The sequence below is a fragment of the Papio anubis genome, chromosome 1, assembly GCF_008728515.1.
Source record: "Papio anubis isolate 15944 chromosome 1, Panubis1.0, whole genome shotgun sequence".
NCBI lineage: Eukaryota > Metazoa > Chordata > Mammalia > Primates > Cercopithecidae > Papio > Papio anubis.
The window spans coordinates 187,888,475-187,914,569 of NC_044976.1; the positions used below are offsets into that span (position 1 = coordinate 187,888,475).

Sequence of the window (26,095 nt, forward strand, 5' to 3'; positions counted from 1 at the left end):
CAACAGAGTAAGACTCCATCTCAAAAAAAAAAGTGGAAATGAGATCATAGTGCCCCCATGAGATTTTTCTTTTTCCATATAAAACAAGTGTAAGAATGCCCATGAAATTTATTCAAGAATTTATATGATGCTACTTGTTTGAGAATTAATATCAACATATCAGAAAAATTAGGACTACCTTCTTTTTGCTTTATTTATATTTGGACTTTGAAACTTCAGACGGAATGACTTTCCAGCACTTTTGCTCTTGGTAATCTAAATAAATATGTGAATTACTTATCTAGATTTTCAAAATCCTAAAATGACAACACAAAATATGTATTTTTTTGTGGGGGATTATTACACATCTAATATTTTGATTTTGGTTTTAGCCTCCACAGCATAGCAAATACAAAACATACATGTGTCGAGATATGAAGCAGAGAGGAGGATGCCCTCGTGGGGCCAGCTGTACGTTTGCACACTCACAGGAGGAACTGGAAAAGTAAGTGTGGAAATCAGGAGACTTTGGAATAAGGTATAAGTGGAATAATTTGCTGACATACAGAAATACAGAAAGAGTAATTGCTTTATCTTAAATAAATAGGACATTTTTAGAATGCAACATAGCTTGAACATTCCTATTCTGAAAATCTAAAATGCTTCAATATCCAAAAATGCTTGAAAGCCAACTTGACACCACAAGTTGAAAATTCCACACCTGACCTTGTGACGGATGGCAGTCAAAACTTCATGCACAAAATTATTTAAAATAATGTATAAAATTACTTTCAGACCATGTGTAAAAGATGTATATGAAACATAAATGAATTTTGTGTTATGTATTTGGGTCTTATCCCCAAGACATCTCCTTTATGTATATGCAAATATTCCAAAATCCGAGACAAATCCAGTGTTTGAAACACTTCTGGTCCCAAGCATTTTGGATAAGAGATACTCAACCTGTACATAATTTTTAAAAATGAAAAGCAGTTTCTTCAGCTTTTATTGCATCATGCCTATAGATAGGAAACTATTTTATGATTAGCTAAATCTAAAAGTGGGTCGTTTTCACGACCAAAAAAATTTAAATTCTAATAATTTTAATCAATTTTAACTTAACTAATTGCATATTGTATTTCCAGTGGAAAAATTTGCCCTTGGCTCAGTTTAACAAGTTCTTTTAAACTTCAAGGACAAGATAATTTCAGGAATGTTAAATTTTTCAGCTCATTGAAGAAAGAAAGCAGAAGCCTCTTAATTTATTTTATTTTTATTTTATTTTATTTTATTTTATTTTTTAAAAATAGAGACAGGGTCTCCCTATGTTGCCTAGGCTGGTCTCAAACTCCTGGTCTTAAGGGATTCTCCTGCCTTGGCCTCCCAAAGTGCTAGGATTACAGGCAGGAGCCACCACACCCATTGCCTCTTAATTTGTTTATAAATCCAATGTAACACTTTTATTAAATTTGACAAAGATAACACAAAGAAAACTGTAAATCTATCACACGTATTAATATTAAAAATCTCAAAAATTTAAATATAATTAAATAATACATTACAATAGATGCCATGTCTATGGGCATAATACCCTGAATCCACCTGAGCTCATCTGATCTTAGAAGCTAAGCATGGTCAGGCCCAGTTAGTACTTGGATAGGAGACTGCCTGGGAATATTGGGTGCTGTAGGTGTTTTTTTTTTAATATAAATAATATAATTTTTTTTAAAGAAAAGAAAATAGATGCCATGACTCTGCAAAATTAGTACAACATAATTATCACAACTTAGAAAATAACATGATCATATGCAAAAAATGCCAAAGGCTTTTGAATAAAATTGAATGTCAATTAAAAATCAAAATTTCAGCCAGGCGCCAGTGGCTCATGCCTGTAACCCCAGCACTTTGGGAGGCCGAGGCGGGTGGATCACAAGGTCAAGAGATTGAGACCATTCTGGCCAACATTGAGAAACCCCGTCTCTACTAAAAATACAAAAATTAGCTGAGTGTGGTGGCACACGCCTGTAGACCCAGCTACTCGGGAGGCTGAGGCAGGAGAATCTCTTGAACCCAGGAGGCGGAGGTTGCAGTGAACTGAGATTGCGCCATTGCACTCCAGCCTGAATGGCAGTGCGAGACTCTGTCTCCAAAAAAAAAAAAAAAAATCAAAATTTCTTAATACAACAGAAATATCATACTTTCTCAGCATGGTAATAAATCATGTTGTAAATCAGAAGCCAACATAATAGTATGATGCTTAATTAGTAAAATATTCAATTCACTCTCATTAAAGTCAAGGATAAGGCAAAATTTTCTGCTAGTAATTAGTAGTAAAATTTTCTACTAGTATTATTTAACTAGTAGAAATAGTAGCTAATGTATGTAAGAAGGAATAAAATAGCCATAAAATTATTGGGAAAAAAAGTTAAAATTCAGGATCTCTTCTACTTTAGCAACAACAAAAAAAGATAAATACCAAATAATAGATTTGTAAAGAATAATCAGGGTGTATATAAATTGAACCAATAAATTACCTAGGAACATAAGAGAAATACTGAGTAAACATACTGTGTTCTTGGATAAGGTTTGATGCTATAAAAGTTTTATTTTTCCATAGACAATAAATTCCAAGAAATCCGAATTTAAATCTCACCATGATGATGTTAAGATCCTATCAAAAATTCACTTGTAAAGAATAAATATGTACAAATAGCCAGGAAAATTCTGAAAAAGAAGTTTTTGACAGGAACTAGACTAATAACTAGTAACCTATATTATGGACTTCAGTGAATAAAAGACTGTAGTCTTTTGCATAGGAATAGATTAATGAAACGCAATAGAGAAGCTAGGAGGAGTCTGAGATGCATGTAGGAGCTTAGCATATGTGCTAAAGGTGGCATTTCACATCAGTGACCAAAAGAATGATGGAAAATAACTGTTACCTATTTGAAAAATAGAGCTGAATCTTTATACTAGAATGAACTCTAAATGTGTAAGAGATCTAAATATTTAGGAAGAAAGAAACCACAGAGTAGTAAGAGGGTTTTTGTTTGTTTATTTTTAGTTGTTAAGGAAAGAAGGAAAATATTTTTTTAAGAACTACAACCCAGCATCCATAAAGGAAAAGATTGATAAATTTGGTTACATAAAAATTATAAAACTAAGATATGGTACAAGTACAGTTTTTTATAAAGAGCTTGGTGAGGAAATGACATACAGAGGGCTGATATCCTAACATAAAACGAGCTCTTACAAATCTGTAAGAAGGAGAGGAGCCAATAGATTTATGGATCATAAACATAGTTTACAGAAGAAATACTAATGACCAATTATCCTGTGAAACTATGTTCAATCTCACTAGTTGTTAAAGAAATGCAAATTAAAGCAACTTAGTATATTTGGACTACCAAGTTAACAAAGACCAGTACTACCCAGTATTTGAGGTTTTGAAAGACGTTTTCCTTCATGATCAGTAGGACTTAAAATAGTTTTAGAGAGCAGTATGATATAAAAATTTCTAATTTGCATGCTCTTTGACCTCATTCTGCCTTTGCTTATTTGGTTATTTACACAAGGTGTAAGTACATGTTCATAATTATCTGTTACCTTTTTTATTGTTTGTTTATTTTTTTTTTTTTTTTTGAGACTGGGTCTCACTGTCTTCCAGGCTGGAGTGTAGTGATGTGATCATGGCCCACTGCAGCCTCGACTTCCAGGCTCCAGTGATCCTCTCACCTCAGCCTCCCGAGAAACTGGGACCACAGGTGCATGCCACCATGCCCAGCTAATTTTTGTATTTTTGGTAGAGACAGAGTTTTCCCATGTTTCCCAGGCTGTTCCTGAACTCCTGAGCTCAAGTGATCCACCCACCTCAGCCTCCCAAAGTGCTGGGATTACAGGTGTGAGCCACTTCGCCCAGCCGAGGTTTTATTTTTGAAAATGAAAATGCATTAGCGGTTGTAAATGGGCTTGCTTTCATTGTTGAGGAACAAGGATCCTGGAGTCTGATGGCTTATATTTTTTCCTTTGGTCAGATTTCAGAATCGATGTGCTTGTTGTACCACAGCATCTGTTTAAACTTAGGCAATTATTCTGTTTTGGTTCCGTTAACCTACTTTTAAAATAACTTTAATTTTGTATTGGCAGGCATAACATCAGCATCTCTGCAGCAGTTCTAATAAAAGTCACTATCCTTAATTGCTTAAATTTTTTTTTTGAAACAGGATCTCACTGTGTTGCCCAGACTAGAGTGCAGTGGTGCAATCTTGGCTCACTGCAACCTCCGCCTCATAGGCTCAAGTGATCCTCCTGCCTCAGCCTCCTGAGTAGCTGGGACCACAGGCATGCACCACCATACCCGGTTAAGTTTTTATATTTTTGGTAAAGACAGGGTTTCACCATGTTGCTCAGGCTGATCTCAAACTCCTGAGCTCAAGTGATTTGCCCGCTTCAGCCTCTCAGAGTGCTGGGATTACTGGTGTGAGCCACAGTGCCTGGCTGCTTAAATTTTTTAACAGAGTAAATGATAAATGTTTCACAGTGCATACTGGCTTTGTTTTTCTTTATTCCTAGTTTTTAACATTGGCTCATTTATCCCAAGGCATTTGAGGGACAGCTGAAGTAAAATATTTCAGAAACTATCTTCTAAAGATTTTTCTACTAGCTTCTCCAATAAGTTTTAGAAATACAAATGTCCACAGAAATATATTATAGCAAAAATATTAATAGCATATTTTATAATATGACAAATGTAACTCTTTTTTTTTTTTTTTTTTGAGACGGAATCTCACTGTTTCGCCAGGCTGGAGTTCAGTGGTATGATCTCGGCTCACTGCAACCTCTGCCTCCCAGGTTCAAGTGATTCTCCTGCCTTAGCCTCCCGAGTGGTTGGGACCACAGGCACACGCCACCACACCTAGCTAATTTTTGTATTTTTAATAGAGACAGGGCTTCACCATGTTGGCCAGGCTGATCTCTATCTTTTGACATCGTGATCCACCCGCCTCGGCCTCCCAAAGTGCTGGGATTACAGGCGTGAGCCACAGCACCCGGCCTATGTTACACATTTTTATGAGGAATTTTATACTTAATCTATATGTCTTTGCTGCTTGGGATTTTATGGAAAATATACACACTGATAGAGTTAATGTTTTCAAGAGAGAATATTTCTAGAAAATAATGTTAAGTACATTTTAGTTCTTGGTTTTGCTTTTATATTTGCTTTTTGATATGTGCCTATGCTTTTTATATAGATTTCGTAAAATGAACAAGCGCCTGGTTCCGAGAAGACCCTTGAGTGCCTCTTTGGGTCAACTTAATGAGGTGGGCCTGCCTTCAGCAGCTATCCTTCCAGATGAAGGTGCAGTGGATCTCCCTAGCAGAAAACCTCCTGCTCTGCCAAATGGAATTGTATCAACAGGGAATACAGTAACACAGCTTATTCCACGAGGGACAGACCCCAGCTATGATTCTAGTCTGAAACCAGGAAAAATAGATCATCTGAGCAGTAGTGCTCCTGGATCCCCTCCTGACCTGTACGTCATTTTTCCTAATTCTTTTTCAAAATTTCTTCTTCATAAAGTCGAAGGAAGAAAGAACAATTAATGTTTGGGATTTAAAAAAAAAAACAAAAAAAAACCCCTGATTTTTATTTATTTATTTTTTTTGGCCTTTATTTTGTTGTTTTTTTATTCCCCATGCTAGTGTTTTTTAAGAAACTATTAGCATAGCCAGGCATGGTGGCTCATGCCTATAATCCCAGCACTTTGGGAGGCTGAGGTGGACAGATCACTTGAGGCCAGGAGTTCGAAACCAGCCTGGCCAACATGGTGAAACCCATTTCTGCTAAAAATACAAAACTTAGCCAGGCATGGTGGCACATGCCTGTAACCCAGCTACTTGGGAGGCTGAGCCATGAGAATCGCTTGAACCCAGGAGGCGGAGGTTGCAGTGAGCCAAGATCATACCACTGCACTACAGCCTGGGCAACAGAGCGAGACTCTGTCTCAAAAAAAAAAAAAAAAAAGAGAAGAAAAGAAACAATTAACATGGGGAAATAAGATAAAAAATTGCACCTTTTTGTAGAAGGGATGACTATTAGAATAAGTGAGTTTCCCAAATTGTAGCAATCTTTTTTGCTTGTAACAATTTATACACATGAGTATTTTAAAGAACTTAAACAAATTCCATAATATTATTCCCTTAGGCTAGAATCTGTTCCTAAGAGTATTTCTGCCTTACCTGTGAATCCACATCCTATACCTCCAAGGGGGCCAACAGATCTGCCTCCATTGCCTGTCACCAAACCACTTCAGATGGTACCTCGAGGTTCTCAGTTATATCCAGCACAACAGACAGATGTTTATTATCAGGATCCACGAGGAGCGGCTCCACCATTTGAACCAGCACCTTATCAGCAGGGTAACGATGTTTTATTTATATTGCTCACTTTTCTTAGGAGTTACCAGAACTGCTCAGGTCAGAGTGATCATTTACACAGTAGCCTCTTTAAGATAGTAAATATATAAATGCATTTTTTAATACTTTGGAAAAATTGGATTTTATGGTCAACTAAATACTATGAAATAAATGAAACAAAGTAATAAAAATCAAACCGCCTTATCTACTAAAAGCAGTTGCATAATACATGTGTTCATATATAATATTTATGGAAATAAGTCACACAAGTAGGCATTGGAAATTTGCTGTGTAAGGCAGTATATATTCTGACCAAAATTTTCTTCAAGCATGACAAAAGAATTAATATTATAGTGTGTGTAAATTAAACACCCACAGTACATTTTTCTTCCTTTTAATTATTATTATTCTGGGGCCTGTAATATATATGAAAAAATGCAGCATACATACCTTTAGAGAGTTTACAGAATAGAATAAATAATGGTAAAGAATAGAAAACTATTTATATACATGAGTAGTAGATATGTGTGTGTGGTGTTTATGTATGTGTTAAAAATTAAGTGATCTGCTGTGGTGGTTAATATGAGTTTGATAGAAATTGACTGAAAGACTCAAGGGAGATCATTGAGAACTTGAGGAATCAAAAAGACTTAATGGAAGAAATGTCCCAAATGGAGGTATTTGGAATAGGAAAAAAAAAAGTATGAATGGATTGGCAAGATGAGAGTTGAGTTAGGAGGCTGTTAATCTTGGTGTGAGTATTGAGGAATTAGTGTGGTGGGAAAGGAGAAGGGATTTCAAAAATAGACAAATTTGAAAATTAGCCAGCTTTAATGATAATACCAGGTATGGAGAATGAAGGAAAGAAAATAAACTAATGTTTTACATATACAATTTATATGTAAAATAGACACTGAATGATTTTAAGTGTTGGATCTCTGTCAGAAGCAGTATAGTACTATAATTTTTAAAACGGGAGTAGATTAAAAGTGCTGTCTTCTTTTTCCGAGTCTGTCATTTAATTTTGAATCATATTGTCTTCTCTACATTCATGAGAATGTTTTTTAATTGATACGGCATTACTAATTCATGCAAAATATGATAAAATATGATTTGTATGTTCCTTTTGACCATCCATTATAGGAAAAATGCAACTATTTTTGTAGCCTGGTTTCAATTTTAGATAAATTATTTTAGCTATATTAAGCAGAAAGAGATTTAGTGCAGGAGTTAGGTGCCTGCCATATTGGTGGAGGTACTAAAGAAGCAAGCAATGCTCCAGAGCTAGCTGCCAAGAGAACTTGTTACAATGAGTAAGCAGTAGAAGTAAAAACTTCTGTCCTACTTAATTCCAAGATCACATCATTTGAGGCAAAAGTCTGAAAATTGAGAAACTATTGCCACAACTGGTGTCTCAAGAACTGCAGAGCCAAGCGGTAGCTACTAATCTGCACCAGCAAAACTGGCCTTTTGTGTTCCATGTCTCCCCCCAGTTATTTCAGTTTCAAATTCAAAACTCATACAAGTGATTAATATGTGTAGCCTGACTTCAAGGATATCTGGGAAATGTAGTTTTTTTTGTTTTGCAATGTCTTCATTTCATTAAGACACACCAAGAAAGAGGGTCAAACAATGAGAGCCAATCTAGTATTATAGGTTATAAGTAGGGTAGTTTTTTCAATGACTTTTACAGATAATTTTTGCTTGTTATTTTTTAAAAAGCTAACCTGATTATACAAGCAGATGGAAAACTTCTAAAGAAATAAGTAGATTATCAATACTTTAGTGTTTCAGTATTTTAAAAGGTAAAATCTTATATAGAAAACTAAATTGGCTCATTATTGCCTTTGGTTCCTCTTTTGTATTATACAGGTATGTATTATACTCCACCACCACAATGTGTGTCCCGCTTTGTCCGACCTCCACCATCCGCTCCTGAACCTGCTCCTCCCTACTTGGATCATTATCCACCCTACCTCCAAGATCGTGTTGTAAACTCTCAGTATGGCACACAGCCACAGCAGTACCCACCTATATACCCATCTCACTATGATAGCCGTCGAGTGTACCCTGCTCAGTCTTACACAAGAGAAGAGATATTCCGAGAAAGCCCTATACCCATTGAGATTCCACCTGCAGCAGTACCATCGTATGTACCAGAATCCAGAGAAAGATACCAACAGATCGAGAGTTACTATCCAGTGGCTCCTCATCCAACTCAGATCAGACCTTCGTACCTCAGAGTATGCTGTATTTTTTTTCATTACATAGACTTAATTTGACTATTGCTTGCAGTGATTCCTTACTTTTTATACAATGATAATAACCCTTTGATGACTTCTTCTTTATGAGAGCTTCTTTTTTTTTTAATCTTTTCATAATTTGCGTAGGTTTTTTTTTTTTTTTTAACTATTAATGAGAAAAAAATTCTGCCTCCTCCCCCCAATTAACCATTCTTAGTTTCTGAACTTTAGATGGTTTAATTAACAATTCTAGATCTACTTGGAAATTATGACCAAATAAAAAAAACCTAAATTTAGCTATTTGGAAGATCTTGAGAGTTTGGGGGGTTTTGTTTTACTTTGTTCTATTAAGTGTTGGTGTTTTCAAATGTTAAGAAGGGTATACAAGCTGCTTCATAACTTAAAATATACGCTGAGTATATTAAATGAATTAATCTGTCCTGAAATTCTCTTTCAATTTTAACTAATCTTTCTATTTTTAGGAACCTCCTTATAGCCGGCTTCCTCCTCCTCCCCAGCCTCATCCTAGTCTAGATGAACTACATCGCCGACGAAAGGAAATAATGGCCCAGCTGGAGGAAAGAAAGGTTATCTCTCCACCTCCTTTTGCACCTTCACCAACCTTGCCTCCTACCTTTCATCCAGAAGAAGTAAGCAAATCATTTTTAGTCTCATTTATCAGTGTTTTTGTGTGTGTGTCCAGTTTAGGTCATCTTTGCCTATCCCCAATGCGTATGAAGATTTTTTTTTTTCTGTTTTCTTCTAAAAGGTTTATTATCATTTAGCTCTGCAATCCATCTAGAACTGATTTTTGTATGTATGTAATGTAATATATTAGGAGTCAAGATCCGTGTTTTTTTTGTTGTTTTTTTTTTCCTGTAAGGCATTGACTCAGCACAATTTAATGAAATCGGCATGCTTTCCCTGGTGCCCTGCTTTATCATAATCAGGTGACCACATACATGTTTCCTGACCCTATTCTTTTCCATCAATCTATTTCTATCCTTGAACCAATGCCACATTCTCTTCGTGTAGTTCTATAATAAGTCTCAATATGTGGTGGTTATATTTTCTAGTATTGTTATTTTTCAAGACTCTGTATGTTGATTTCCACAAAAACATCTACTCCAGTTTTGATTAGGATTACATCAGATCTCTAAATCTGTGCTGTCCAATATGGTAGCCACTAGCCACATGTGGCTGTTGAACATGTAATATGTGGCTAGTTTAAGTTCAGATGTACTATAGTGATAAAATACACACTAAATTCAAGAATTTCATACCAAAAATGTAAAATTCATTAATATTTTTGATATATTGGATTAAATAAAATTGTTAAAATTAATTTCACCTGTTTTTGTTTTTAATATGGCCACTAAATGTTTTTAATGTGGCCACAAAAATGTTTTAATTGTATGTGTGGATCGCATTATATTTTTATTAGTGTTGCTTTATATTTATTTGTTTATTTTTTTGAAACAGAGTCTCACTCTGTCGCCCAGGCTGGAGTGCAATGGCGCAATTTTCATTCACTGCTGCCTCTCAGGTTCAAGCAATTCTCATGCCTCAGCCTCCCAAGTAGCTGGGACTGCAGGTGCACACCACCACTCCTAGTTAATTTTAGTATCTTTTTTTTTTTTTTTTGAGTCGGAGTCTCACTCTGTCACCCAGGCCAGAGTACAGTGGTGCAATCTCAATTCATTGCAACCTCCACCTCCTGGGTTCAAGTGATTCTCCTGCCCCAGCCTCCTGAGTAACTGAGATTACAGGCGTGCACCACCACGCCCAACTATAATTTTTGTATTTTTAGTGGAGACAGGGCTTCACCATGTTGGCCTTACTGGTCTCGAACTGCTAACCTCAGGTGATCCTCCCACCTCAGCTTTCCAAGGTGCTGGGATTAAGGTGTGAGACACCACGCCAGGCCTAGACAGTGTTGCCTTAGATCAACATGATGAGAAGTGACATTTTTCTTTTTTTTTTGAGACAGAGTCTTGCTCTTTCGCCAGGCTGGAGTGCAGTGGTGCCATCTCAGCTCACTGCAGCCACCGCCTCCTGGGTTCAAGTGATTCTTCTGCCTCAGCCTCCCAAGTAGCTGGGACTACAGGCATGAGCCACCATGCCCGGCTAGTTTTTTGTATTTTAGTAGCGCTGGGGTTTCACCCTGTTGGCCAAGATGGTCTCGATCTCTTGACCTCAGGTGATCTGCCCGCCTCGGCCTCCCAAAGTACTGGGATTACAAGCGTAAGCCACCGTGCCGAGCTGAGAAGTGACATCTTTCTAATATCAAGTCTCTTTGAACATCATATACCCCTTCATTTATTTGAATTTTCTTTATATTTCATACTCAGTGTCTTGCACATCTTACATTGAATTTATTCCTAGATAATCATTGTTTTTTGAAACTATTTTAAATAGAATTGTTTGGAAATTTTTATTTTCTATTATTAATATAGAGAAATAGATTTTTTGTATTGACCCTTCTATTCAGCAGGCTTGCTAAATTTCTTTATTAATTATAATACTGTTAGTAGATTCTTTTGAATTTTCTATGCACACAATTATGTCCTCTGAATAATCTTTTTTCCCCTTTTTAATCCTTTTGTCTTGTCTTTGTCTTATTATTTTGGACTCCAGCATAATGCTGAATAGAAGTGATTGTAACACATATTCTTGACTCCTTTCTAATCTTTGAGTAAATGGAGCTTTTAATAATAATTTACCATTATGTTGTAGGCTTTTTGGTAGAAAATCTTTATCGTATTTATGAAACTTTAATCCTAGTTTCAGAATTGTTTTAAATAAGTAAGACATATCAAAGATTTATTTAACTCAGTAATGAGGAGACCAGCCAGAAAAGTTGGTTTAATGAATAGGAAAGACACATAAATATAGATAGTGAAAATCAGAGAAAAACAACAGTCAAATAAGATTGCTTTTAAAAAAGCTGGTTAATGTATCACAGGGCAATAACCATAATTTGGGGAGTCAGCTTCTTTGTATTTTTGTACGACAGTGCTACTAGTTATGGTGAATAAGTATTGTCTTATTATGTTAATGTCTATATGGTCTACAGTGATGTTTGTTTTTCTAGTTCTATATTGGTAATTTTTTTTGTCAGTCCTGCTAAGGATTTATCAATTTTGTTCGTCTTTTCAAAAAGCCAACTTTTTTTTTTTTTTTTTTTTTGAGACGGAGTCTTGCCCTGTTGCCCAGGCTGGAGTGCAGTGGTGCAATCTTGGTTCACTGCAACCTCTGCCTCCTGGGTTCAAGCGATTCTCCTGCCTCAGCCTCCCCCAGTAACTGGGATTATAGGCATGTGCCACCACACGCAGCTAATTTTTTTGTATTTTTAGTAGAGATGGGGTTTCACCATGTTGGCCAGGCTGGTCTCGAACTGACCTCAAATGATCTACCCGCCTTGGCCTCCTAAAGTGCTGGGATTACAGGCATGAGCTACTGCGCCCAGCCCAAAAAATCCAACTTTAAAGTAATCGTATTTGTTTTGTTGGTTGTACATACTGCTTTAGCTTATAGTTTATATATTTTTTTTAAATAATCAAGTAAGTTTTCTCAGGATTACAGTTGATACTATGTAAGGAACTTGTCTTTCATCCTTTATGTATAGAATTACAATTCTAACCGTTACTAACTGACAAATCATGAATAATAAATGAAAATGGAGAAGTACATCACACATAGTAAATAGTGTCTTGTTGGGTGTATGAAGGAAGTTGAAGGAAGGAATGAAGGAAGTATGAAGGAAGTTCTACTAAATAGAAGTTGTTCACAATATCTAGTTTTCCCATCTAAACACTTTGGATGAGTTTTCCACAAAAACGTAGGTTATTAGTAAAGTCACAACGTCTTCTATTAATGTAGTTTTATTTGTAAAGTAAAAACAGCCAGGTGTGCAGTAGTTCACACCTGTAATCCCATACTTTGGGAGGCTGAGGTGGGAAGATGACTTGAGCCCAGGAGTTCAAGACCAGTCTGAGCAACATAGACCCTATTCCTACAAATTTAAAAATAAAAATTAGCCAGGTGTGGTGGGATACGCCTGCAGTCCCAGCTTCTTGGGAGGCTGAGGTGGGAGGATTGCTTGAACCTGGGAGGTCCATGCTGCAATGAGCTATGATTGTGCTACTGCACTCCAGCCTGAGTAACAAAGACCTTGTCTCAAAAAAGTTAGAGGGAAAAAAAAAAAAAACAGGTGTGATATTTTTTCAAAAATTCTTTATTAGAGTACACCCTGGAACTTTGTTATGCTATATTGTTTTATAAGAAATGTGGAAAACAATATGACATTGTGAAAAGTGAGCAGTTTTTGGTATCAGACATAGGAAACTTTGAGGTTCAGTTGTGTCCTTCACTGTGTGATCTTTTTAAAATTACTTAGCATCCCTGAACCCTGAGGTGCAAGTTTCTTCATTTATAAATCAAACATAGGAAAGCCTACCTCATAGTGGTATGGTGAAGATGAAACATAAGGCATCTGGTATGTAGCAGGCATTCAGTAAACAATTCATATTTATTATTGTTATTTTTACTCCTAATAAAAATTATAATAATGCCTGGCTATTAAGGAACATTATCTAGTATTATTTTAGTTACTGAGATACAAAGATACATATTTAAATCTCAGTTCTGATTATAAACAACCTGAATACAAAAATTAACCAGGCATGATGGTGGGCACCTGTAATCCCAGCTACTTGGGAGACTGAGGCAGGAGAATTGCTTGAACCCAGGAGGCAGAGGTTGCAGTGAGCCGAGATCACACACCACTGCACTCCAGCCTGGGCGACACAGTGAGACTCCTTCTCAGCAAAAATTTAAAAATAAATAAATAAGCCGGGCGCGGTGGCTCAAGCCTGTAATCCCAGCACTTTGGGAGGCCGAGATGGGCGGATCATGAGGTCAGGAGATCGAGACCATCCTGGCTAACACGGTGAAACCCCGTCTCTACTAAGAAATACAAAAACTAGCCGGGCGAGGTGGCGGGCGCCTGTAGTCCCAGCTACTCGGGAGGCTGAGGCCGGAGAATGGCGTGAACCCGGGAGGCGGAGCTTGCAGTGAGCTGAGATCCGGCCACTGCACTCCAGCCGGAGTGAGACTCCGTCTCAAAAAAAAAATAAATAAATAAATAAATAAATAAATAAAACAACCTGTGTATAATTGTACTAAATTCATACATTATGGAAATACATGATATAGAAAGAGAAGTTTCTCCAAAATCTCATTTTCTATAACCACTGTTTATTATATATTTAAACTTTTTATATATATTTCACCTTCTTTCTGTGCATGAACTAACATCTCTCTAGTAGACATATTATAATTGTACAAGTTTATGGGATACAGAGTGATATTTCTTTTTTTTTTATTATTTTTATTTTTTGAGATGGAGTTTCACTCTTGTTGCCCAGGCTAGAGTGCAATGGCACGATCTCGGTTCACCGCAACCTCTGCCTCCCGGGTTCAAGTGATTCTTCTGCCTCAGCCACCCGAGGAGCTGGGATTATAGTCATGCGCCACCACGCCTAGCTAATTTTGTATTTTTAGTAGAGACAGGGTTTCTCTATGTTGGTCAGGCTGGTCTCAAACTCCTGACCTCAGGTGATCCACCTGCCTCGGCCTCCCAAAGTGATACGTCAATACACATATACAATATGCAATGATCAAAGCAGGGTAATTAGCATATTATCTCAAACATTTACCTTTTATTTATATTGGGAACATTCAAAATCCTCTCTTCCTTGGACAATTGTGTATGTGATACTTGCCACTGCAAGGTCAAGGCTACAGAAATGCAGGATGCTTCCAGAGAGTTTCAGTCATCCTTTGACTGGTAGGCAGGTAGCTTTTAAGTCATTCAGAACAGTCATCCCACTTTTCTTTTCTTTTCTTTTTTTTTTTCTTTTTTGAGACAGACTCTTGCTCTATTGCCCAGGCTACAGTGCAGTGGCACGATCTCGGCTCACTGCAACCTCCACCTCCCTGGTTCAAGCGATTCTCCTGCCTCAGCCTCCTGAGTAACTGGGATTACAGGCATGCACCACCATGCCAGGCTGATTTTTGTATTTTTAGTAGAGGCGGGGTTTCACCATGTTGGGGTTTCACCATGTTGGCTGGTCTCGAACTCCTAACTTCAGATGATCTAGCCACCTCAGCCTCCCAAAGTGCTGTGATTACAGGCATGAGCCACTGTGCCCAGCCAGTCATCCAACTTTTCTTTGAAGAAGAGAGCAGTGTTATATTTTAATTGTCAATTTTTGCATTATATAACATTGTATAAATAACATTCTTCTTGTGGGCTAAATAAATATCTTCAGATTTTATTTCAAGGAAAAATGCTGGGCAGATCTGCCGTTGTCCTTGCTTTTCATATCTACAACATTGTTGACAATGTTTATCTCAAGCTTCCTTTATAAATCGGCCCAGCACGGTGGCTCACGCCTGTAGAAAAAAAAAAAAGCCACATCTCTTACTGCAAACCTGATGTTGTTGTTGTTGTTGTTGTATGAAGATTGTGGTTTCTTTCTTTCTTTTTTTTTTTTTTTTGAGATGGAATGTCACACTGTCACCTGGGCTGAAGTGCAATGGCGTGATCTTGGCTCACTGCAACCTCCGCCTCCCACATTCAAGCGATTCTCCCGCCTCAGCCCCCTGAGTAGCTGGGATTACAGGCGCCCGCCACCATGCTGGCTAATTTTTTGTATTTTTAGTAGGAACGGGGTTTCACTATGTTGGCCAGGCTGGTCTTGAACTCCTGACCTCATGATCCGCCCGCTTTGGCCTCCCAAAGTGCTGGATTATAGGTGCGAGCCACCATGCCCAGCCTAAGATTGTGGTTTCTTTCTTCATCAAATTGAAAATTATTTTGTTGATATTTGTTTCTTTTGTCAATCTGTCCTAGATACTTTCCATTTTATTTTGACTTCCAAGATCCTAAGTGGAAAATTTTTTTTAAAATGTTTCTATTTTCTTAAAAAAGAGACAGGGTCTTGCTGTGTTGCCCAGGCTGTTGATCTCACACTCATGGGCTCAAGCAATCCACCCACCATGCCCAGCCCACATTTTTTATGTCATTTGTAAATAAGTAAATAAACCTGAATTGAATTGGTCTATAGAAATAATGAATAAAATTGTATATAAAGATCAGTTTATGATGTTAAAAGTTTTCTTCAAAAAAAAAACATAATTTTTTCAAATCAGGAAAAACAATCCTCTCTTCTGGCTTTTAGAAAATATATAGTAAATTATTAACTGTATTCACCCTGCAGGGCTATAGAATGCTAGAAGTAATTCCTCCTATGTAGCTATAATTTTGTATCTATTAACCAAGCTCTGTCTCCCCTTGCCTCCCTCCATTCCCTTTCTAGTCTCTCATAACCACAGTTCCACTCTCTACTTCTGTGACTCAACTTTTTAGCTCCCACATATGAGTGAGAACATGAAATATTTATCTTTCTGTGCCTAACCAATTTCACTTAATGTGTTGTCCTCCAGGCTCATCTAGGTTGCTGCAAATGACAGGATTTATTCTTTTTTATGTCTGAATAATATTTCATTGTATATATACCGCATTTTCTTTATCAATTCATCTGTTGCTGTACACCTTGGTTGATTCTGTATCTTGGCTATTGGGAATAAAACATGAGGGTGTAAATATCCCTTCATATACTGATTTATTTTCCTTTGGATGAATGCCCAGTAGTGGGATTGTTGGATCTCTTTATTATTATTGTTATTACTTTTTTTTTTTTCTTTTTGAGACGGAATCTCACTCTGTTGCCCAGGCTGGAGTGCAGTGGTGCAAACTTGGCTCCCTGCAACTCTGCCTCCCAGGTTGAAGCAATTTTCCTACCTCAACCTCTTGAGTAGCTGGGACTACAGGCATACACCACCACACCCAACTAATTTTTGTATTTTTAGTAGAGACAGGGTTTTACCACCTTGGCCAGGCTGGTCTTGAACTCCCAACCTTAGGTGATCTGCCTGCCTCGACCTCCCAAAGTGCTGGGATTACAGATGTCAACCACCTTGCCCAGCCTCATTATTATTTTTTAATAGGATCATTTAGTAAATACATCTTGGTTTTATGTCTGTTTTGCCTTTGTTTTTGTTTTTACCTAATCCATTTTCCTGGCTGTCTTTGTATGTCAGTATATAAATTTATCTCATTCATTTAAATAGCTGCATATAATACACTACAGTCAGAGATTTAAAAAAGGAGCACTCTTGGCTAGGCGTGGTAGCTCACACCCGTAATCCCAGCACTTTGGGAGGCTGAGGTAGGTGGATCACCTGAGGTCAGGTGTTCCAGACGAACCTGGCCAACATGGTGAAACCCTGTCTCTACTAAAAATGCAAAAATTAGCCAGGTGTAGAGGTACGCACCTGTAATCCCAGCTACTTGGGAGGCTGAGTCAGGAGAATGGCTTGAACCTGGGAGGCAGAGGTTGCAGAGAGCGGAGATCATGTCACTGCACTTCATCCTGGGTGACAGAGCAATAGACCGTCTCAAAAAAAAGGAGCACTGTAATTGGTAGGTCATGTGTTTTAAAAGTTAGCTATTCTATCTAAAGTTTAATAAGTAGAAGAAAAATAAAAAAGTGTAAAATTTTTTTTTTAAATAATAGTAGGACAAAGAAAAGGGAAAAGGTTATGAATAATAGAAGCAGAAGAGTGGTTGGCAATGAGTGATACTAGTGATCAGCAGACCCTGTGTCAGTGCAGAAGGCCAATAATGATGACTCAGAAAAGAGATGTTTTTAGTATAGTGGGAGGCATAGATCCACTTAAATGAACCAATACCAATGAAGAGTGGTTGACAGTGAGTGATACTACTATGTCAGTGCAGAAGGCCAACAATGATAACTCAGCAAAGAGATGTTTTTAGTATGAACACTGATACCCCTAGATATCAGTGTATATATGTCTTGTGATAAAATGAAAGAAACATTGAAGTTATAGTCCTAGCACTGCCCTATACTGGTATAGCCTTGGTCATATCACCTGTGTTGTCTATTATGGATTTAGGAGCTTATTAGGTAGTATACGTGAAAACATTTTGAAAATGTAAAACATTTTATAAATGTGAATGTTGCAATTTTAGTGAAAATATATTAGCCTTAGAATAGCTATTCTGTTTTTAGACTGGAGAACTTATCTTGAAAAGATAAAAATTAGACATCCTTTTCATCTCATTGAATCAACCTAAGAAGCAGAATTTATTCAAGATATGAATTATTGCTATTAAAGAGATTTCAGTAAAAAGTTACTACATCATCATGTACTATAAAAATCAAAATTTTTAATGTTCTTGTTTACCTTGATTTTATTGAAAGAAACATTGAGGAGGGTCTAGCAAAACTATGGCTTGGTACATATATGCTTAAATGTTTACTGATCTAATGAAGAAAAGGATGAGCAAACCCATAAAATCCTAGCCTGATTCCTGGAAGGATATTGAATTATCTTTTTTCTTTTTCTTTTTTTTTTTTTTTACCTTCTGCTAAGGTAAAAAAAAAAAAAAAAAAAAACTGAAAGCTAAAAATCACTCTTCACTTATTTTATATTTTTCATAGTTTACAAAAATCTTCTATTGTGGCACTTAAAAATCGAATAATCATCATTATGTTGCTTCAGCACAATGTTCTAAGAAATTCCGTGCTTTCTCTATCTTGTTATTCATAGACCCATTTCCTGTTTCTTTTTCTTTTTCTTTTATTTTTTCTTTCTCCATCTGTAGTTTTTGGATGAAGACTTGAAGGTAGCTGGGAAATACAAAGGAAATGATTATAGCCAATACTCTCCCTGGTCATGTGACACCATCGGCTCCTACATTGGAACCAAAGATGCAAAACCCAAAGATGTTGTGGCAGCAGGGAGTGTGGAAATGATGGTATGTGTAACAGCTAAGCAATAATTAATACAAATCAAGATAAACCAAATAAATTTTCACCCATTACCATTTAGGCACAAATAATTCAGCTTTGCTTAAGAGTTTCAGACCATATTCTATACTCTGCAATTGAGTTATCTTTAAGCAGTACAGGTTTTTGATTCATTTAGATGTAAATAAAAATCTTTTAGTACTTACCGAGACAGAGCATTTATTATATTTCTGTGCAAATAGCAATTTCTCAACAATTGTTTAGTACCCAGATTAAATTATTTTACATAATTAATTAGGATCTTGGACCCCTTCACCAAATAAGTTAAAATTCTTTTTCACGGAGAATGGTGTGAACCCGGAAGGCAGCACATGCAGTGAGCCAAGATTGTGCCACTGCACTCCAGCCTGGGCGACAAAGTGGCACTCCGTCTCAAAAAAAAAATTCTCAAAAAAAATATTATTTTTCATAACTCTGAAGTTTAAATAACAAAGTTGAATCTAGTGAACGAGAGTAGTATTTGAGTCAGAATTACAGCTGCTCAGCTTCAAGTGAACTCTAAGATGCTGAAATTTAATACTTGGGTTATTTTATTCTTTAGTGAAAAATCATGTAACACCAGTGTTTCTAATAACCAAGTTAAAATATTATCAAAATCTTATCTCTTTTTTTTTTTTGTTTTTTTGAGACAGACTTTTACTCTTGTTGCCCAGACTGGGGTGCCATGGCGCAATCTCGGCTCACCGCAACCTCCACCTCCCAGGTTCAAGTGATACTCCTGCCTCAGCCTCCGGAGTAGCTGGGATTACAGGCATGCACCACCACACCCGGCTAATTTTGTATTTTTTTAGTAGAGACGGAGTTTCTCCATGTTGGTCAGACTGGTCTCGAACTCCCGACCTCAAGTGATCCACCTGTCTCGGCCTCCCAAAGTGCTGGGATTACAGGCGTGAGCCACCATGCCCAGCTTCAGCTTATCTCTTTATAGCAATAGGATCGATCTTCATCACGCAGGGTGGAGTGTAGTGACATGATTATGGCTCACTGTTACTTCAAACTCCTGAACTCAGGTGATCCTCCTGAGTAGCTAGGACTACAGGTGCATGCCACCACACCCAGCTAATTTAAAAAATTTTGTAGAGATGGGGTCTTGCTATGTTTCCCAGACTGATCTTAAACTCCTGGCCTCAAATGATCCTACCACCTCTGCCTCCCAAAGTGCTGGGATTACAGGCATGAGCTACCCTACTTGGATAGTATCTTCATTGCCTTTTTATTTTTTAAAGAAATACAATTTTCAAGAAGTATATCCCCCTGTATATATTTCCCAAGTCTCGTTTTTCTCCCTCTTTCATTCCCTGTCAGTAATCTCTATCCTGAGTTTAGTATTTATCATTTTCATGGATAATTTTATTTCCCCTTAAGACAGGATCTTCCTCATGCTGGAGTGCAGTGTCACAATCACAGCTCACTGAGCCTCACGCTCCTGGACTCAAGTGATCCTCCCACCTCACCCTCCCAAGTAGCTGGGACACAGATGTGTGATACTATGCTCAGCTAATTTTTTTTTTTTTTTTTTTTTTGGTAGAGATGAGGTCTTGCTATGTCGCCTAGGCAGAACAGGCTGGTCCTGAGCTCCTGGGCTCAAGGGATTCTCCTGCTTCTGAAAGTGCTGTAGTTACAGGTGTGTGCCAGTGCGCCTGGCCATGGATAATTTTATACTATTCCTAAACAATGTTGTTTTATATGTTTATAGACCTTATATAAATTATACACTTCAGCTTGTATTTTCATGTTTTCACTCAGCATTGCTTTTAAATTGTGTCTTTTTTTTTTTTTTTTTTTTGACAGAGTTCTACTCTGTCACCCAGGCTGGAGTGCAGTGGCATGATCTCAGCTCACTACAACCTCCGCCTCCTGAGTTCAAGCGATTCTCCTGCCTCAGCCTCCCGAGGAGCTGGGACTACAGGCACATACCACCATGCCTGGCTAATTTTTTTGTATTTTTAGTAGAGACACAGTTTTGCCATGTTGGTCAGGCTCGTCTCAAACTCCTGACTTCAGGTGATCTGCCCTCCTCGGCCTCCCAAAATGCTGGGATTACAGGTGTGAGCCACCATGCCCAGCCCATATTTATATCTGTAGCTCAGGATTATTGATTTTAGCTACTCTTGCGAGATATTCTGTATAAATGATACCATACAATGATTTCTTTTTGTATTAGTGGACACTTAGGCTATTTTTGATCTTTCACTATTATGTATGGTACTCCAGCAAACATTCTTATGTATATATGTCTTCACGTGCATGAAAGTTACACTTAGAAATGGTCTTGCTGGCTGGGCACTGTGGCTCATGCCTGTAATCCCAGCACTTTCAGAGGCCAAGGCAGGTGGATCACTTGAGGTCAGAAGTTTGAGACCAGCCTGGCCAACATGGCAAAACCTCATCTCTACTAAATACACAAAAATTAGCTGGGCATGGTAGCAGGAGCCTGTAATCCCAGGTACTTGGGAGATTGAGACAGGAGAATGGCATGAACCCGGGAGGCAGAGGTTGGAGTGAGCTGAGATTGTGCCACTGCACTCCAGCCTAGATGACAGAGTGAGACTTCATCTCAAAAAAAAAAAAAAAAAAAGGAATGCTATTGCTGAATGGTATGGTATACCTTGACTATTCTTAACCCATTTGTCCTTATTACTCTTAACAGAGTTAGTAAGATATTGTATAGGTTTTTCCTAGGTTATATAGATTTTCATGGATAAATACTTTTCCAGGTGGTTAAGAAAAGACCAATATTTGCCATAAGAAAAAGATTTGGATGCTGATAACCACTGTAAATGAGTGAAGTGATATCTAATAGCATAAATATGATTATATGCCAGCCCCGCCCCTCCCAAAAAAATAGAGTTTTAGAGGGAGAAAAAGCAAAGTAAATCTTTTTTTTTTTTTTTTTTTTTTTTTGCGGTAGGATTACAGAAGCATTGTTTTTGGGATATAATAAGGCTCTTATTGGAAAGAAATGAGGGGAAATTAGGCAGGAATGTTTGCCTTGTACTTGGCTTTCAAAAAGGGTTATTATATTAAAGTAACACGAGTATTAGCAAAACAAAACTCATTTTCTTAAATCAGTAAAGAATTAAAAAGTTTGGGCCAGGCATGGTGACTCACACCTGTAACGCCAGCACTTTGGGAGGCCAAGGTGGGAGGATTGTTTGAACCCAGGAGTTCAAGACCAGCCTGGGCAACATAGCAAGACCCCATCTCCTCAAAAATGTTTTTAATTAGCCAGGTGTGGTGGTGCACGCCCGTGGTCCCAGCTACTTGAGAGGCTGAGGCAGGAGGATTGCTTGAGCCCAGGAGGTTGAGGCTCACACACCACTGCACTCCAACCTGGTGACAGAGCAAAACCCTGTCTCAAAAACAAACAAAAAGTTGCAGTCCAATCTAGAGGACTAAATTTGGGAGGAAATTGAAAATCTCCCAAATAGTTGAAAGAAGTCTAATCTAGTATTTCTCAAATGTTAATGTGCATACAAATTATATATCTGTGTGTCTATATATGTGTGTAACATTATATAGGGATAAATATATATTTGTATGCATATATATATATACACACACACTAGATCATTATATATATGTATTTCTTAAAGATTGAATTGGCTTTTATTAGTGATTGATTAATCAGGAAGCATTTCATCTATGAAATAGAAATATGCTCTAATGAGCTAAACAGAGAAAAGGAACGAAACTCAGATTAGCTGTTTCAAAGTTATTTTTCTTATAGGACTAAAGCAGAAGGGACTTACCAGTTCTAATTGAGTGATCCTCTTATGATTGATTGCTGTGAATCTCCTGTTTTTTGGAAAACTGACGCATTTTCAAGTTCAGTTTGATTTTGTGGCATCTAGCACAAGTGATTACATTCTGCTTTGATCTGGTGTCTTGGGGCTTAGTGCAGGAGCTTAGTCCAAAACAATGGCCTCCCATAAATTTTAAAAATGTATTTCTTAGGTCAGGTGCAGTAGCTCATACCTGTAATCCCAGCACTTTGGGAGGTTGAACTTGAGGCAGGAGGATTGCTTGAGCCCAGGAGTTTGAGACCAGCCTGGTCAACATAGGGAGACCTCATCTCTATAAATAATAAAAAAAAAAATTAGCTGAATATGGTGGTACATGCCTATAGTCCCAGCTACCTGGGAGGCTGAGGTGTGAGGATCACTGGAGCCCAGGAGGTTGAGGATGCAGTGAGCCATGATAGTGCCCCTACATTCCAGCCTGGGCAACAGAGTGGGACCCTGTCGCCCCTCACCTCAGAGGTTTAAAAACCAGTGTTACATAAAAACAACCAAAGGTAACTAATGATTTTAGTCTTACCAGTAAGAGTGTTGTACTCATCTTTAACCTTATTACAGATCTAGAAAAACTTAGGTTACAGAGCGATCTGAGTGTGGGGTAGATTTCTCATTTTGCTTTTTTATCAGAATGTGGAGAGTAAAGGAATGAGGGACCAGCGATTAGATCTTCAGAGAAGAGCAGCAGAAACCAGTGATGATGACCTCATCCCATTTGGAGACCGACCAACAGTGTCTCGGTTTGGTGCCATCTCGCGAACTTCCAAAACTATATATCAGGGTGCTGGTCCAATGCAGGCTATGGCACCTCAGGGAGCTCCTACAAAATCTATTAACATTTCAGGTAAGAATCTCAAAGGTAAGCTGACCTAAAGGGTTCATAATCTTGACTTTCAGCATTACCCCTGCTCCCCATTTACTATCAGTGTTTTTAGTAATCTTGCAAGGCAGTAATTTTCAAACTTTCCAGGGAATCATCCCTGTAAGAAAGGTAATATAACCCAGTGAATTTTAGGTATATAAACTGAAATTAAATGTCTATATGTGAAGCTTTCCTAATGTTTCTTCCCCATCCCACCCCCACCTCAAATAGCTTCATTGCTATATGGGGGAATAACATTCTCATTATACAGTAATTTGGAAGAAAAACTACAAAGACTGAAAGTTCATTGGGGAAGAAACAAACATGTATCAGCACCCAGCATCATGCTGCCTGACATTTAGAAAAACAAAGTTAAAGAATTTTAAAAATCTGGCCATTTAAGGTAGATACCAGATATCTGTGTATGCAATACCCTGATGTCTTTTAGATTATGAGTACCTTAAAAGAAGAATCAAATCTGTGAATTATCTCATACCATAATAAATCATTCTCTTACAGATTATAGTCCATATGGAACTCACGGTGGCTGGGGAGGTTCTCCATATTCACCTCATCAAAACTTACCTTCTCAGGGACACTTCAGTGAGAGGTATGAGTCATTCTTTTTACTTGAATAGACATGTAGAAACCTTTAAAATTATGCAACTTCTTTTTGTTTTTCTGGTCAGTAATATCTTAAAAAAATGAAATGTTAAAATTTACTTCACACTTTCTTTCTAACCAAAGGGAGAGAATATCTATGTCAGAAGTGGCCAGTCATGGAAAACCCCTTCCATCTGCTGAGAGAGAACAGCTACGACTTGAATTGCAACAATTGAACCATCAGATTAGCCAGCAGACCCAGCTACGTGGACTAGAGGTACCAGCCTAGAGAGCCATTTTTGTTCCAATTTTTGAAGGGTTCTCAGAGATTTTAAACAGGAACTTTTGAGGCACTATGAACAAAAAACTTTGAGGTCTATTTCTTAGGAGTTAGTGTAGGTTTCCATTCTTCAAAGAATTCAATACTGGGTTTAGCTCTGGGACAATAGAAAACGTAAAATTTCTACTACCTAAGAATAGAAAACAGATTCCCTAAAATTTCCCAACAGGAGCTTGTATTCCCTGATGGCACATTTAAGTTTTGTTTGTTTGTTTGTTTGTTTGTTTTTGTTTTTTGTTTTTTGAGACAGAGTATTGCTCTGTTGCCCAGGCTGGAGTGAGGGGGCGTGATCTCAACTCACTGCAACCTCCACCCCCTGGGTTCATGTGATTCTCCTGCCTCAGCCTACTGAGTACTTGGAATTATAGATGTACACCACCATACTCAGCTAATTTTTGTATTTTTAGTAGAGACGGGATTTCACCCCTGTAATCCCAGCACTTTGGGAGGCCGAGGCAAGCAGATCATGAGGTCAGGAGTTAAGACTAGTCTGGCCAACATAGTGAAACCCCATGTCTACTAAAAATACAAAAAATTAGCTGGGCATGCTGGTGTGTGCCTGTAATCCCAGCTACTCAGGAGGCTGAGGCAGGAGAGTCGTGTGAACCCAGGAGGCAGAGGTTGCAGTGAGCCGAGATCGCACCATTGCACTCCATCCCAGGCTACAGTGTGAGACTCAGTCTCAAAAAAAAAAAGAACTTTGACTTAAAAAATAAAACATAGTTCCAGTGTAATAAGAATAATAACACTTTTCATTTATGTAGTTCTGTACCATTTAAAAATCACTACTATGTATCTTATTTGACCCTTACAATATCGCTAATAGGTAGGTTAGACAGGTGGTATTGTCTTCCTTTTTTGATTGAAGTATATGAGTTTCTCAAAAATTGAAACATGAACTCAAGTCTTCATATTTCAGATTCAGTGTTCTTTCCATCATGCTGCCTGACACTTAGAAAAACAAAACTAAAGAATTTTTAAAATCTGGCTGGATGTGGTGGTTCGTGCTTGTAATCCCAGCACTTTGGGAGGCCAAGGCAGACGGATTGCTTGAGCTCAGGAGTTTGAGACCAGCCCGGGCAACATGGCGAAATCCCTTCACTACAAAAAGTGCAAAAATTCACCAGGCATGGTAGTGCATGCCTGTAGTCTCAGCTACTCAGGTTGCTGAAGGCAGAAGGATCACCTGAGCCCAGGGAGGTCAAGGCTGCAGTGATCCCGGATGGTGCCACTGCACTGCAGCCTGAGCGACAGAGTGAGACCCTGTCTCAAAAAAAAAAAACAAGAATTTTAAAAATCATTTAAGTGTCACATAAGGAAGACTAGGTTTTGTTTATATATCATCCTTTACATTGGAACATATTCTTTGAATATGGAAAACTGAAGACATTCTAATGATAAATACATTGTCCTTTCTGGAGGAAAAAATGGTACTGTTAGAACATTAGTCTGTCTTTCTACCATAATCTTTAATAATAAGTAAGCCATCACTTTGGAGGGAAAAAAAGTTATAAGACTTTTTCTTAGTAGACTTTCTTTTTAGGAAGACCAGTAGGAGATTGTTTTCGAAACATTTAGCTGACTTGTGCCCCTACGTACACAATTAGATTTAGGAATTTTTAAAAATCTATGTAATATTTAGATTTTGTCTGCTTTTGCCATTGCTTATTTACATTGATTCAAAACGTCTTGCTGATTCCTGTCACAGAAACAGAATGCTATGTTTGCTTATGGCAATCTTTCGTTCATTAACTTTTTAAAGATTCAGACCTTCCACCCAATAAGGCATCACTGCATATCCTCAAATGCATGGTTTTTTGTTTTAAAGTTTCCAGGCACATTTTCTGTCCAAAAAGACTATCAGTATTATTTAGAAACTTGCCACATATTTA

General features: G+C 37.7%; 1 protein-coding gene and 1 pseudogene across 8 annotated transcripts in view; both read left to right on the forward strand.

Annotated features, from left to right (window-relative positions):
- Positions 1–26,095, forward strand: part of RC3H1 (ring finger and CCCH-type domains 1) — a 101,018-nt gene that overhangs the window by 54,811 nt on the left and 20,112 nt on the right. For 7 of the 8 annotated variants that reach the window (XM_009194627.4, XM_009194614.4, XM_003893590.5 and 4 more), the window contains 9 exons: positions 372–484; positions 5,232–5,513; positions 6,185–6,399; positions 8,269–8,639; positions 9,122–9,289; positions 18,397–18,549; positions 23,029–23,242; positions 23,780–23,870; positions 24,008–24,140. In XM_009194627.4, the coding sequence (XP_009192891.2) occupies positions 372–484; positions 5,232–5,513; positions 6,185–6,399; positions 8,269–8,639; positions 9,122–9,289; positions 18,397–18,549; positions 23,029–23,242; positions 23,780–23,870; positions 24,008–24,140 (1,740 nt within the window). Of the gene's footprint in view, positions 1–371; positions 485–5,231; positions 5,514–6,184; positions 6,400–8,268; positions 8,640–9,121; positions 9,290–18,396; positions 18,550–23,028; positions 23,243–23,531; positions 23,664–23,779; positions 23,871–24,007; positions 24,141–26,095 lie in introns of those variants that run through there. The other variant, XR_002518828.2, reaches the window with a different exon arrangement.
- LOC116271917 lies at positions 1,554–1,672 on the forward strand (annotated as a pseudogene).